Source organism: Xenopus tropicalis, chromosome 5 (genome assembly GCF_000004195.4).
Source record: "Xenopus tropicalis strain Nigerian chromosome 5, UCB_Xtro_10.0, whole genome shotgun sequence".
Taxonomy (NCBI): domain Eukaryota; kingdom Metazoa; phylum Chordata; class Amphibia; order Anura; family Pipidae; genus Xenopus; species Xenopus tropicalis.
In genome coordinates, this window is record NC_030681.2 from 159,647,706 (window position 1) to 159,663,105 (window position 15,400).

Below are 15,400 nucleotides of genomic sequence, written 5' to 3' on the forward strand. Positions count from 1 at the left end.
GGGGGGGGCGATGTTTTGTGGGCCGTCTGGGTACCTCGGGAATGCAGGGGGCTGTAAGGTGCCACAGACAATACAGTTCACTTATTTATATTGGGAGGCGTGGGGGGGGCTGTTTGGCTGCTTCTGGGTAACTGGGAATGCCAGGGGGGGGGCTGTAAGGTTTGTGCACAGACAGTCACTATTTAGTTGGGGACTGGGGGGCTGTTTGTGCCTCCTGCTGGGTACTGTGGGAAAGATGCCAGGGGGGGCTGTAAAGGTGGCCAGCAGACAGTCGACTATTTATGGGGCTGGGGGGGGGGTGGCTGGTTTGTGCCTCTGGGTTACTGGGGAATGCCAGGGGAGGGGGAGGCTGTAAGTGCCACAGACAGATCACTATTTAATTTGGGGCTGGGGGGGGCTGTTTGTGCCACTGGGTACTGGGAATGCCAGGGGGGCTGTAAGGTGCCACAGACAGTCACTATTTATTGGGCTGGGGGGGCTGTTTGTGCCTCTGGGTACTGGGGATGTCGGGACGGTGGCACTTACCTCATTGTAGTAGGGGCAGTTAGTGGATTCCTTCATGGACGTGTACTTCTTCTCGTCCCCCACCTCCACACACACCACCGGGTCCATGTTCAGTCCCACCAGCTGCCGGGCCTCTATGACGGTGATGCTCACCTGGGGAAGGGAAGGGACTGAAGGAACCGGAGTGGGAATAAAGGGGAATAAATAGAGGGAAGGAGGAATAACTTGGGGTTCAGAGAAATGGAAGGTGGAACCTGCTCATCTATTCAGGCCATTCCCTGACTGAGAATGATCAGAATGTACCATCTTACTTACGGGGGAGCGTGTGTCTAAGGCTGGCCAAGCACGGGCTGATATTAGCCGCAGCCTATTGGCCTCCCCATCCGTCCCTTCAAAGGATCAACCACCAATGGATCTGCATAGGCCTCCATTATGACCCAATCATTGGCCTAAAAGCCTCATCTAACCCAAAATTTAGATGGACAAATCAGACAAAGGTTCACCCATTTGTTGGCCTTGGGAAACCAGATCATCTTTACCCATAAGCCCAGCTTAACCCTAGGGTTGTCTTTACTGGGTCCTGTGTTTTCATTGCTACTGGTCCATATGGGCTGCCCGGACCCTATCAGCCTGAGATCAGACTATCAATGTTCCAGCTGGGGCCATGTTTTGCTTTTTTCCCCTACTGGGTTCTATGGTTACTGGTCCATTTGGGCTGCCCGGACCCTATCAGCCTGAGATCAGACTATCAATGTTCCAGCTGGGGCCATTTGCTTTCTTCCCCTACTGGGTTCTATGGTTCCTGGTCCATATGGGCTGCCCGGACTCTGAGATCAGACTATCAATGTTCCACCTGGGGCCATTTGCTTTCTTCCCCTACTGGGTTCTATGTTTACTGGTCCATATGATGTCCTTATGAAGGTAAAGAAAGAGACAATCCAGGAAAAGCATGTGAAGAGGAAGTGAAGAGAAGATGAATGTCCTGGATGGAACATTCCATCTACATCTACACGGGCTTCCCATGACCTACTTGGTAATCCATTGGCCGCCCAGCACTTGGCTCCATTTTGATATCAGGTTTGGACCTATAGAGGCAAGAGACATGAGACAATAATGAGGTTTATATTCTCCGCTCATCAACGGTGTCTTATGTAGTCATTCACTTCCTTACTGAGGAACATCTCAGCCTATGGTGGCTGCTCATAGGCTGCTCTTGACATATCTAGAAGCCCAGCCAGTAGCCAAAGTGGGCAAGGTTTGGACAGAAACACTCCTATAGACAGTACAGGACATTACTCTACCCGGAACCTTCCTAGTGGTTTCTGGTCTCCAATTATGTCCCCATAATAACCGTCACCTTTTATTGGACACATTGGTGGTGACGGCTGTAACGGAGGCCAGAGAGATGGTGTCGGGGTCCAGACCTCCAGCCAATCTGATTGCTTTCCTGTCCAAGTCTTCTGTCTCCAGCACAGCAGGTTCATCTGCAAGGAACCCCAACACCCCCCAATTAGTTGGTCTTTACCACAATTACTGGTTGGCTTGTGTTCTAAGACCCACCGGTCAATCAGACTTGGCCAATGCGTCCCATTACCTTGCTTTCTGCTCTCGTCCTTGGGCGGACGCGTCTTCCCAAGCTTCATGGCTGAAAATACCCCTTTGCCAACTCTGCAAATAAGAGGTAACCTTCTATTAGACAGTGTTCTGTGTGGGGTTGGTACTGGCCAAAGGGGCGTGGCCATAGACTGGGCATCACTTGACCAGCCTTGGAATCTATGGTCAACTGGATGCTGAGTATGGAGGAGGAGAGGAGCCTGGGTAGAGGTGGTATAGGGGGTCCATAAGGCTCATGTGATGCAGTCTGGGAATAGCCAAGTGCCCAAGGGGGGCATTAAGGGCCAGAAATCATCATGCAGCAATGGCATTGGGCAACTGGCAGCGGGAAAGGCCAGTAAGGGCCACCATTAGGGCAACAGAGAAGAATAGTAAGGAGAGATCTCTATGGGTTACTGGTGATGCAGCCATTGGCCGCCCAATAACTCCGGCAGCAGAACATATTGCGGACCTGCCGAGCCCAATGGAAGGAAAGCTGATCCCCGGGCCACCTGTACGTATCTATTACCAGAGTGACGAGCGTTTAATGAAATCCTGTCACATGTCCCTCATTAGCCGCCTGGCCGCCATTACTGATTCATGGTGTGGGGGCACAGTGATCTCTGGGCTACGAGCCGCTCCCTCGGCCAAACAATGGGCTTAGCCATAGAAATCCCTTGTCTATGTCCTCTGCAGGCTTAATGGCACTTACAGGGTTAATTCAGTTGCTCTGCTGTAGGCGGGGTCATAAGTCAGTGACACCCATACAGCCTGCCTTCCCCCCACCCCCAGAGTCATGTGACTTGGTCAGAGCAACATCACAAGACCTTCCTCCTCCTACTAAATTTATTTTCAGCCAAGTGTCGCACAAATGCCCACTAGGTGGAGCTATCAATATATATATATATATACAGGTATCGGATCCCTTATCCGGAAACCTATTATACAGAAAGTTCTCAATTACAGAAAGCCCATCTCCCATAGACTCCATTTTTAATCAAATAATTCACCTTTTTAAAAATGATTCCCTTTTCTCTGTAATAATAAAACAGTACCTGTACTTGATCCCAACTAAGATATAATTACCCCTTATTGGGGCAGAACAGCCCTATTGGGGTTATTTCATGGTTAAATGATTCCCTTTTCTCTGTAATAATAAAACAGTACCTGTACTTGATCCCAACTAAGATATAATTACCCCTTATTGGGGCAGAACAGCCCTATTGGGTTATTTAATGGTTAAATGATTCCCTTTTCTCTGTAATAATAAAACAGTACCTGTACTTGATCCCAACTAAGATATAATTACCCCTTATTGGGCCAGAACAGCCCTATTGGGTTTATTTAATGGTTAAATGATTCCCTTTTCTCTGTAATAATAAAACAGTACCTGTACTTGATCCCAACTAAGATATAATTACCCCTTATTGGGGCCAGAACAGCCCTATTGGGGTTATTTCATGGTTAAATGATTCCCTTTCTCTGTAATAATAAAACAGTACCTGTACTTGATCCCACTAAGATATAATTACCCCTATTGGGGCAGAAACAGCCCTATTGGGTTTATTTAATGGTTAAATGATTCCCTTTTCTTGTAATAATAAAACAGTAACCTGTACTTGATCCCAACTAAGATATAATTACCCCTTATTGGGGCAGAACAGCCCTATTGGGTTTATTAATGCGTTAATGATTCCCTTTTCTCTGTAATAATAAAACAGTACCTGTACTTGATCCCAACTAAGATATAATTACCCCTTATTGGGGGCAGAACAGCCCCTATTGGGTTTATTTAATGGTTAAATGATTCCCTTTTCTCTGTAATAATAAAACAGTACCTGTACTTGATCCCAACTAAGATATAATTACCCCTTATTGGGGCAGAACAGCCCTATTGGGTTTATTTCATGGTTAAATGATTCCCTTTTCTCTGTAATAATAAAACAGTACCTGTACTTGATCCCAACTAAGATATAATTACCCCTTATTGGGGCAGAACAGCCCTATTGGGTTTATTTAATGGTTTAAATGATTCCCTTTTCTCTGTAATAATAAAAACAGTACCTGTACTTGATCCCAACTAAGATATAAATTACCCCTTATTGGGGCAGAACAGCCCTATTGGTTTATTTAATGGTTAAATGATTCCCTTTTCTCTGTAATAATAAAACAGAACCTGTACTTGATCCCAACTAAGATATAATTACCCCTTATTGGGCAGAACAGCCCTATTGGTTTATTTAATGTTAAATGATTCCTTTTCTCTGTAAAATAAAAACAGTACCTGTACTTGATCCCAACTAAGATATAATTACCCCTTATTGGGGCAGAACAGCCCTATTGGTTTATTTAATGGTTAAATGGTTCCCTTTTCTCTGTAATAATAAAACAGTACCTGTACTTGATCCCAACTAAGATATAATTACCCCTTATTGGGCAGAACAGCCCTTATTGGTTTAATTAATGGTTAAATGATTCCCTTTTCTCTGTAATAATAAAACAGAACCTGTACTTGATCCCAACTAAGATATAATTACCCCTTATTGGGCAGAACAGCCCTATTGGGTTTATTTAATGGTTAAATGATTCCCTTTTCTCTGTAATAATAAAACAGTACCTGTACTTGATCCCAACTAAGATATAATTACCCCTTATTGGGGCAGAACAGCCCTATTGGGTTTATTTAATGGTTAAATCATTTTTTTAGTAGACTTAAGGAAGGAGATCTGAATTACAGAATTATCCCTTATACAGTAAAACCCCTGGTCCCGAGCATTCTGGATAATATATTATATATATATGTATGTATAAATATACTGTATATACTGTCTATATATATATATATATATATATATATATATATAAACGCCCAGTAGGTGGCGCTATTCCTTTAATTAGTAAGGGAACCATCAATATCATTAAACAATAAAGCAGGGCAGGACTGCTGCTTTGTACAATAAAAGCATTAGATAACACTTGCCTATACAGGCACAACAATGACCGTAACACTGGTAAAGTTTTATCAAATTTCCAGACACAAGTTAAAGAAAGTTCTAGTAACAGAGAAAGAGGGAGGGTCAGTGGCCCTCGGGGCCCCACACAGGGGCCGCAGCAGTAACAACTGGGACCCCCCAACGTGCAGCCAACAGAACTACAACAATATCCATTCATTAAGCACGTTCAGCCGGTCTGGTATGTGCTGCATTGTTTCAGGAGTCAGAACCAGCAGTGCAGAGAATACAAACAGCCAGACAGATACAGCTTTCAATAGCAATTGGTTAGACTTCCCCTTTAATCCCGGCACACTGGGATTAGTCTCTGTTTGGGTAGCTTGCCAGGATTTAATCGTAAGCTCCCGTGCCCCAGGCCGCAGAGATCACATATAAATAACAACTTTCAGACTTAGGAGGTAAAAAAGTTAAAGGGGAAGTTAAATGGGAACAACTGCCATTCTCAGCTACCGGTGCAGGCAGCATTATCCCAATGTTATTCTCTCTCAGTCTAAGGACCTGGGGTACAGCCTAATTACCCCCCCAGCCATTTGCCCCCTGCCTATCAGCACAATGCCCCCCTTACCTGTGTCAGCTCTTCATTCAGCAAAGTGCCCCCCAGCAGCTCTCGGAGTAATTAGTCCCCAGAGGAGCTTTATCCCATGATGCCGCAGTTTGGGGCCTGTGAGGGAATGAGTGAGGGGCCCGGGAGTTGCCGGGGAGGAGGAGTGTGGCAACGGCTGCCAGCTGATACCCCTATCAATATTGGATGAGGGCGAGTGAACCTGAGACAGGGGGCACCGGACTGTAACGAGGGGCTTCTGGGAAGGAGCAGGGAGGGATCCAAACCCCAAGGGGCACCCAGTAGGGGTAATTAGAGTGTCAGCTCTTCTCCTCCCCAGTGTAAAGCCGGGGGAATGGGGTTTTATTAGCACCAAACTGGGATCTGGGCTGGAGCTTTGGGCTCAGTATCCGGTTCCCTCCGACATATTAAATATTAAGAGGCAGCGGCACAAAGGCGGCTCCGGTTTCCCCTGTTCTATGAGCCTTTTGTGCTCCAGCAGCCAAAGGGGCCGGGTACGTTCTGCCCATCTGCCCCACTACCTGCTAAAGGGGAACTAACCCGCCCAGAGCAGGGCAATTCTATCTGCCCCAGTACCTGCTAAAGGGGAACCAACCCGCCCAGAGCAGGGCAATTCTATCTGCCCCAGTACCTGCTAAAGGGGAACTAACCCGTACTTCCTAATGTTCCCTTTCAGCCCCCTCCCCATTCCATTACTGTATTAGTCCCACCGGCCCTGCTGGGAGGCTGTTCCCTGTACCTACCCCCCTTTCTGTAAAGTAGCACTTCCTTATGTTCCCTTTCAGCCCCCTCCCCATTCCATTACTGTATTAGTCCCACCGGCCCTGCTGGGAGGCTGTTCCCTGTACCTACCCCCCTTTCTGTAAAGTAGCACTTCCCTATGTTCCCTTTCAGCCCCCTCCCCATTCCATTACTGTATTAGTCCCACCGGCCCTGCCTGGGAGGCTGTTCCCTGTACCTACCCCCCTTTCTGTAAAGTAGCATCTTCCTTATGTTCCCTTTCAGCCTTCCCCCCCTATTCCTTTACTGTATTAGCCCCACCGGCCCTGCTGGGAGGCTGTTCCCTGTACCTACCCGCCTTTCTGTAAAGTAGCACTTCCTTATGTTCCCTTTCAGCCTCCCCCCCCATTCCTTTACTGTATTAGTCCCACCGGCCCTGCTGGGAGGCTGTTCCCTGTACCTACCCCCCTTTCTGTAAGAGTAGCACTTCCTTATGTTCCCTTTCAGCCTCCCCCCCCTATTCCTTTACTGTATAGCCCCACCGGCCCGCTGGGAGGCTGTTCCTGTACCTACCCGCCTTTCTGTAAAGTAGCACTTCCTTATGTTCCCTTTCAGCCCCCCCCCCCATTCCTTTACTGTATTAGTCCCACCGGGCCCTGCTGGGAGGCTTGTCCCTGTACCTACTCCCCTTTCTGTAAAGTAGCACTTCCTTATGTTCCCTTTCAGCCCCCCCCCCCCCATTCCTTTACTGTATTAGTCCCACCGGCCCTGCTTGGGAGCTGTTCCCTGTACCTACCCCCCTTTCTGTAAAGTAGCACTTCCTTATGTTCCCTTTCAGCCCCCCCCCCCTATTCCTTTACTGTATTAGTCCCACCGGCCCTGCTGGGAGGCTGTTCCCTGTACCTACCCCCCTTTCTGTAAAGTAGCACTTCCTTATGTTCCCTTTCAGCCCCCCCCCTGAATGTAAAGGCAATTTTTACAGTTAAGAATAGAAAAGTTACACAGTGTGTGGGTCACACTCAGTGAGTAGAGAGAGGTGAGTCCCACTCAGTGAGTAGAGAGAGGTGAGTCCCACTCAGTGAGTAGAGAGGCGAGTCACACTCAGTGAGTAGAGAGAGGTGAGTCCCACTCAGTGAGTAGAGAGGCGAGTCACACTCAGTGAGTAGAAAGAGGTGAGTCCCACTCAGTGAGTAGAGAGGTGAGTCACACTCAGTGAGTAGAGAGGTGAGTCACACTCAGTGAGTAGAAAGAGGTGAGTCACACTCAGTGAGTAGAGAGGTGAGTCCCAATCAGTGAGTAGAGTGAGTCAGTGAGTAGAGAGGTGAGTCACACTCAGTGAGTAGAGAGGTGAGTCACACTCAGTGAGTAGAGAGGTGAGTCACACTCAGTGAGTAGAGAGGTGAGTCACACTCAGTGAGTAGAGAGGTGAGTCACACTCAGTGAGTAGAGAGGTGAGTCCCACTCAGTGAGTAGAGAGGTGAGTCCCACTCAGTGAGTAGAGAGGTGAGTCCCACTCAGTGAGTAGAGAGGTGAGTCCCACTCAGTGAGTAGAGAGGTGAGTCACACTCAGTGAGTAGAGAGGTGAGTCCCACTCAGTGAGTAGAGAGGTGAGTCACACTCAGTGAGTAGAGAGGTGAGTCCCACTCAGTGATTAGAGAGGTGAGTCACACTCAGTGAGTAGAGAGGTGAGTCCCACTCAGTGAGTAGAGAGGTGAGTCACACTCAGTGAGTAGAGAGGTGAGTCCCACTCAGTGAGTAGAGAGGTGAGTCACACTCAGTGAGTAGAGAGGTGAGTCCCACTCAGTGAGTAGAGAGGTGAGTCACACTCAGTGAGTAGAGAGGTGAGTCACACTCAGTGAGTAGGGGGGTACCATGCAGCCACACAGCACCTACTTTTCCTTCCCTTCCTTGGTGCCTTTATTCTTCTCCTTGTTTTTGCTGCTGGGTCAGCGCCGCAGGGACAAACAGAACAAACGGATCAGAACCAGGGGGCACAGAGTAACTATATCCATATGTGTGTCCCCTTGTGCCCCGGGGGTAATGTACCTGTGTATAATGTACCCCCGGGCTGGGTATTAGGGAATGTACCTGTGTATAATGTACCCCCAGCTGGGTATTAGGGAATGTACCTGCGTATAATGTACCCCCGGGCTGGGTATTAGGGAATGTACCTGCGTATAATGTACCCGGGCTGGGTATTAGGGAATGTACCTGTGTATAATGTACCCCCGGCTGGGTATTAGGGAATGTACCTGTGTATAATGTACCCCCGGGCTGGGTATTAGGGAATGTACCTGTGTATAATGTACCCCCAGCTGGGTATTAGGGAATGTACCTGCGTATAATGTACCCCCAGCTGGGTATTAGGGAATGTACCTGTGTATAATGTACCCCCGGGCTGGTTATAGGGAATGTACCTGCGTATAATGTACCCCCGGGCGGTATTAGGGAATGTACCTGTGTATAATGTACCCCCGGGCTGGGGTATAGAATTGTACCTGTGTATAATGTCCCCCGGGCTGGGTATTAGGGAATGTACCTGCATATAATGTACCCCCGGGCTGGGTATTAGGGAATGTACCTGCATATAATGTACCCCGGGCTGGGTATTAGGGAATGTACCTGCGTATAATGTACCCCCGGGCTGGGTATTAGGGAATGTACCTGTGTATAATGTACCCCCTGGCGTATTAGGGAATGTACCTGCGTATAATGTACCCCCGGGCTGGGTATTAGGGGAAATGTACCTGCGTATAATGTACCCCGGGTGGGTATTAGGGAATGTACCTGTGTATAATGTACCCCAGCTGGGTATTAGGGAATGTACCTGCGTATAATGTACCCCCAGCTGGGTATTAGGGAATGTACCTGCGTATAATGTACCCCCAGCTGGGTATTAGGGAATGTACCTGTGTATAATGTACCCCCCTGGGTATTAGGGAATGTACCTGCGTATAATGTACCCCCAAGCTGGGTATTAGGGAATGTACCTGCGTATAATGTACCCCCGGGCTGGGTATTAGGGAATGTACCTGTGTATAATGTACCCCCGGGCTGGGTATTAGGGAATGTACCTGTGTATAATGTACCCCCGGGCTGGGTATTAGGGAATGTACCTGCGTATAATGTACCCCCGGGCTGGGTATTAGGGAATGTACCTGCGTATAATGTACCCCCGGGCTGGGTATTAGGGAATGTACCTGCGTATAATGTACCCCCGGGCTGGGTATTAGGGAATGTACCTGTGTATAATTACCCCCGGGCTGGTATTAGGGAATGTACCTGTGTATAATGTACCCCCCGGCTGGGTATTAGGGAATGTACCTGCGTATAATGTACCCCCGGGCTGGGTATTAGGGAATGTACCTGCGTATAATGTACCCCGCTGGGTATTAGGAATGTACCTGTGTATAATGTACCCCCGGGCTGGGTATTAGGGAATGTACCTGTGTATAATGTACCCCCGGGCTGGGTATTAGGGAATGTACCTGCGTATAATGTACCCCCGGGCTGGGTATTAGGGAATGTACCTGCGTATAATGTACCCCCGGGCTGGGTATTAGGGAATGTACCTGTGTATAATGTACCCCCGGGCTGGGTATTAGGGAATGTACCTGCGTATAATGTACCCCCGGGCTGGGTATTAGGGAATGTACCTGCGTATAATGTACCCCGGCTGGGTATTAGGGAATGTACCTGCGTATAATGTACCCCCGGCTGGGTATTAGGGAATGTACCTGCGTATAATGTACCCCCAGGGGGGTATTAGGGAATGTACCTGTGTATAATGTACCCGGGCTGGGTATTAGGGAATGTACCTGCGTATAATGTACCCCCGGGCTGGGTATTAGGGAATGTACCTGCGTATAATGTACCCCCGGGCTGGGTATTAGGGAATGTACCTGCGTATAATGTACCCCCGGGTGGTATTAGGGAATTACCTGTGTATAATGTACCCCCGGGCTGGGTATGTGAGGGAATGTACCTGTGTATAATGTACCCGCCGGGCTGGGTATTAGGGAATGTACCTGTGTATAATGTACCCCCGGGGGCTGGGTATTAGGGAATGTACCTGCGTATAATGTACCCCCAGCTGGGTATTAGGGAATGTACCTGTGTATAATGTACCCCCGGGCTGGGTATTAGGGAATGTACCTGCGTATAATGTACCCCCGGGCTGGGTATTAGGGAATGTACCTGTGTATAATGTACCCCCGGGCTGGGTATTAGGGAATGTACCTGCGTATAATGTACCCCCGGGCCTGCGTAGGTATAGGTGAATTTACGCTGTGATAATGTACCCCCAGCGGGGATGGTATTAGGAATGTACCGGGTCTGGTTGCATAATGTACCCCGGTGGCGTGCTGGTGCAGCGAGTGTGATCCTAGTAATTAGGGAGGAGTTTTAATGTAGCCTGGTGTTGTCTATAAGTGTTTACCCCTTCGGGGCTGCGGCTATGTAGGGAACTGTACCGTGCATATAATGTACCCCCGCGGCTGGTATGTAGGGAAACTGGTACCTGGCATTAATGTTACCCTCCGGTTCTGGGATTTCTGTATTAGGGAATGACCTGTGTGATTATAATTGTACCCCCGGTCGTGTGTCGGATTCTCCGATCGTGTTGATGATGTACTTAGGTATTGAAGATTGATTGTGGTGGTGGTTTCTGGCTTCTGCTGGATGTTTATGTGTTATTATTATTCGTGATGTGAATGTGTACGCTGTGAAGTGTTCGTGTGCGTTTCGGTATTTGATTAGTGATATGATCGAGTTGTTGATGAAGTGTTGTATTGTGACCTCGTATGGGCATCTGGGAATTAGGTAGAGATGATGAGTTAGCCTGCCCTGTTATTAAATTCTGTGGTGTACGGCGTGGTCTCATGGGTAGTGTCGTCTTGTCTATTAGGTGTGGAAGATCGTACCTGGTGTTATCAATGTACCCCCGGCCTGCGCTATATAGAGATACGCTGGTGATTGTATATACCTGAGCGTCATATATGTACTCACCTCTGTGCTGAGCTTAATAGGGTGGTTTATTTGAGGGAATTTAGCCTGTTCTAAGAAGTACCCCCGGTGTCTGGGTGTTCGTGTGTTTATTTAGTATGTGGAATTGGTTGGTACCTGGAGTCTTAGGAGATATTACCGCCGCGGCTGGTGGTATTAGGAATGACCCTGTGTATAATGCTACGCCCCGGTCTGGGTACTTTATGTGAATTGACCTGTTGTTTATAATGTGTACCCCTAGTCTTGAGTGGCGGGTATAGGAATGGTACCTGATGTGTGTAATGTACCGCCGCGGCTGGATGTTATTATGGGTTGTTGTAAACCTGTTAGTGGGGTTAATTTTTATAATGTACCCCCGGCTGACTGGTCATTCTCTCGGTGTTGAGTTTATGTGTTCATGGTTACAGTGGCTCGACGGATCGATCGTGTATTAGGGAATGTACCGTGTATAATGGTACCCTCCGGGGTGGGTATTAGGAATATGTTGGTACCTGTGATGAATGTTCCTGGGCTTTAACGCGCCAGCGTTTCTGAGGTGGCGCTAGTTACTATTATCTGGTGTCGCTGTGGTATTAGGAAGTTGTACCTGTGATAATGTACCCCGGACTGCGTATTAAGGAAGTGTACCTGTGTATAATGTATACCTCCCTGGGTGGCTGTCTGGTTATAGCGTGAGATGACTACTGCGTATAATGTGATCCCCCGGCTGTGTGTATTAGGGAATGTACGTGGTTCAGAGAAGTGTACCCCCGGCTGGCGTATTAGGAAGTGTTTACCTGCGTATAATGTACCCCCGGGCTGGGTATTAGGAATGTACCTGTGTATAATGTACCCCCGGGCTGGGTATTAGGGAATGTACCTGTGTATAATGACCCCCCGGGTTGTGGGTATTAGGGAATGTACCTGTGTATAATGTACCCCCGGGCTGGGTATTAGGGAATGTACCTGTGTATAATGTACCCCGGGCTGGGTATTAGGAATTGTACCTGCGTATAATGTACCTCCCGGGGTCTGTGGCAGAATACTCTTCTGGTGCTCTTGCTATTTAGTGTGGTTACTGTTAGTATCCGATAGGTAGTGTGGTAGTGTCGGTTCTTGAGTACGTTGTCGTTCGCTGATAGACGTTATCCTCCCATGTGGTCTGTGTCTTATGTCTGATCCTGGGCTATTAGTGGGTAATCTGATGATACCGCGTGTGATATTAAGGTGAGAGTACCGCTGCCGGTGACATGTTATGCTTATGTAGGCAGTGTAGATGTACCTCGGCATGGTATGTGATTAGAGAAGCTGGTACCCCTCATTGGGTTTTGGTCATAATATAGGATAACGTTTCTTGACCTGTGGTGTATCTAATGTACCCCTGTGGTAATGGCATGAAGGTGTCTTTTGGCATTGTGATCGCGCTTGTGGAGTGTATTAGGATTGTACCTCGTGTTGTCTATAAGGTGCTTACCGCGTCGTCCCTTGGGGCTGGGTTAATTAGGAATGTACCTGTGATAATGATCACCCGCCCTGCGGGGTGTCGGGAATTAGGAACTGTACCTGTTGTGTATATATGTACCCCTCGGGCGCTTGGGGTTATCTACCGGAAGTGTACCTGGTGTTATGAATTACCCCCGGGCTGGGTATTAGGGAAGTGTACCTGCTTTATAATGTACCCCGCGGCTGGGTATTAGGAAATGTACCTGTTGTATAATGTACCCCCGGCTGGGTATTAGGGCAAGTACCGTGTTATAATTACCCCGTGGGTATAGGAATGGTGTGTACCTTGATAATGCTACCCGCCGGGTCTGGGTATTAGTAAGGAGAATCGTGACCTGTGTATAATGTACCCCGCTGGGTATAGGGGAATGTAACCTGCGTGTATAAATGTACCCCCGGGCGCGGTATTAGGAATTACCTGTGCTATAAGTGTACCCCCCCCGGGCTGGGTAGTTAGGGAATGTACCCTGTGTGAGTGTTATAATGACCCCCGGTGTGGGTGATTAGGAATGTACCTGTGGATAATGTGACCCCGGGCTGGGGTATTAGGGAAGTAACCGGTGGTATAAGCACCCCCGGGCTGTCTGGGTGTGTTACTAGGGGAACGTATACCGTGTATAATGTACCCCCGGGTGGTTATTAGGAATTACCGTGCACTTATAATCTGTTGCCCCGGGCTGTGGCTGTATTAGGGAATGTACCTGTGTAGGTAATTGGGTACCGCCTGCTGGGGTGTGATCGTAATCCGATCGTCGTGTAGTAGGGTATAGGGATGTACCGTTGATGTCGTATAATGGTACCCCGGGTGTCTGGGTATTAGGGAATTACGCAATGCATATAATTGCTACGGACTTTTCTCCTTTCCTTTATGATCCTGCTCTCTGAACCAAGGACAACTAGCGTTACAGGCTAGCGCTTGGTGTGGCAGAATAGGGAAAGGGGCAAGTAACCAAACACCAAGCATCCATGCAATATTGCTGTACCTACTTGTTACCACCCCGCTGGAGTCTACTTTCGCCTTACAGTCCCCTCTGTATAATAAACTCCTTATTATGCCTGCCTGAGAGCACTCAAGCGATCACGAGTCTCACTAATCTTAGATTCATATTGGTCATCCTGAGCACCAGAGACTATTGCCGCATGTGGGTCGGATTAGGGTAATTATCACAAAGCCGTCGCCTCTCTTCCTGTTCACATGTAGTGACTCCCCAGAGCCCACGAGGGGCAGTTACTGAATCCCTGGTCCATTTACAGGTACAAAAGCCAACAGGTAGAACATAACCCAGTTATATATGTGTGTGATAGTCCTGTGGCACGTGGGTAGGTAGGTATGAGTAGATACGCGGGTAGGTATATAGGTAGATACGCGGGTAGGTCTATAGGTAGATACGCGGGTAGGTCTATAGGTAGATACGCGGGTAGGTATATAGGTAGATACACGGGTAGGTCTATAGGTAGATACGCGGGTAGGTCTATAGGTAGATACGCGGGTAGGTCTATAGGTAGATACGCGGGTAGGTCTATAGGTAGATACGCGGGTAGGTCTATCAGCAGATACACGTTGAGCGAGGGTAGGTATATAGGTAGATACGCAGGTAGGTCTATAGGTAGATACACGGGTAGGTCTATAGGCTGATACGCGGGTAGGTATATAGGTAGATACGCGGGTAGGTCTATAGGCAGATACGTGGGTAGGTCTATAGGCAGATACACGGGTAGGTATATAGGTAGATACGCGGGTAGGTATATAGGTAGATACGCGGGTAGGTATATAGGTAGATACACGGGTAGGTCTATAGGTAGATACGCGGGTAGGTCTATAGGTAGATACGCGGGTAGGTATATAGGCAGATACACAGGTAGGTCTATAGGCAGATACGCGAGCAGGTCTATAGGTAGATACGCGGGTAGGTATGTGGGTGGATATGTAGGTGGCATACATCCAAACATTTGAAAAATGTAAAGAGGGGAAAAAATTGTGACCACACCCACTTTTGTGACCACACCCCCTAAATACCACTCCCATTTGACTAAATCTGGCAGGTTATATAAAGTTTGAACACATTTCTGGGGGTTTTGGGGTCTTGTTTTATGTGTTATTACAGCTTTTCTTATGAAGGTGAAGTTGCCCTTTAAACTGTGAGTCTCAGTTCCCCCAAGAGACCTGTTTAGCTTATTAGTTACACTTGTATCTCAGTGCAGGTGTAGCTTGTTGAGTTTCTGGGCTCTCTGTCAAAAGCTACTTTTTTAATTAAGTTTGAGAAACATTGTATCTAAGTGCAGGTGCAGCTTGTTGAGTTTCTGGGCTCTCTGTCAAAATTCTGATCCCAGAATATATAAACTTCACACATCACACAGGGTCAAACTTCTTATTGGTCTTTATTGGCCAATCAGTGCCCCCAAACACAATGCAACTCCTGAATAGATTCACCCCCCCCCCTTAGTCACATGGTACCTGGGCTCCTCGTCGCCTCTGCTGGGGAAAGAGCAGACACAGTGAGATGAGCAGAGTTGCCATATTGCT

The 15,400-nt window shown here is 48.0% G+C and overlaps 1 protein-coding gene across 1 annotated transcript in view; it reads right to left on the minus strand.

The window, feature by feature from the left end:
• LOC116411043 (otoferlin-like) overlaps positions 1 to 15,400 on the minus strand; it is a 98,507-nt gene that overhangs the window by 15,007 nt on the left and 68,100 nt on the right. The window contains exons 6-9 of the mRNA XM_031902816.1: positions 2,099 to 2,172; positions 1,862 to 1,988; positions 1,535 to 1,589; positions 526 to 657 (exon numbers count right to left, since the gene is read on the minus strand). Coding sequence (XP_031758676.1) covers positions 526 to 657; positions 1,535 to 1,589; positions 1,862 to 1,988; positions 2,099 to 2,172 — 388 coding nt within the window. The remainder of the gene's footprint in view (positions 1 to 525; positions 658 to 1,534; positions 1,590 to 1,861; positions 1,989 to 2,098; positions 2,173 to 15,400) is intronic.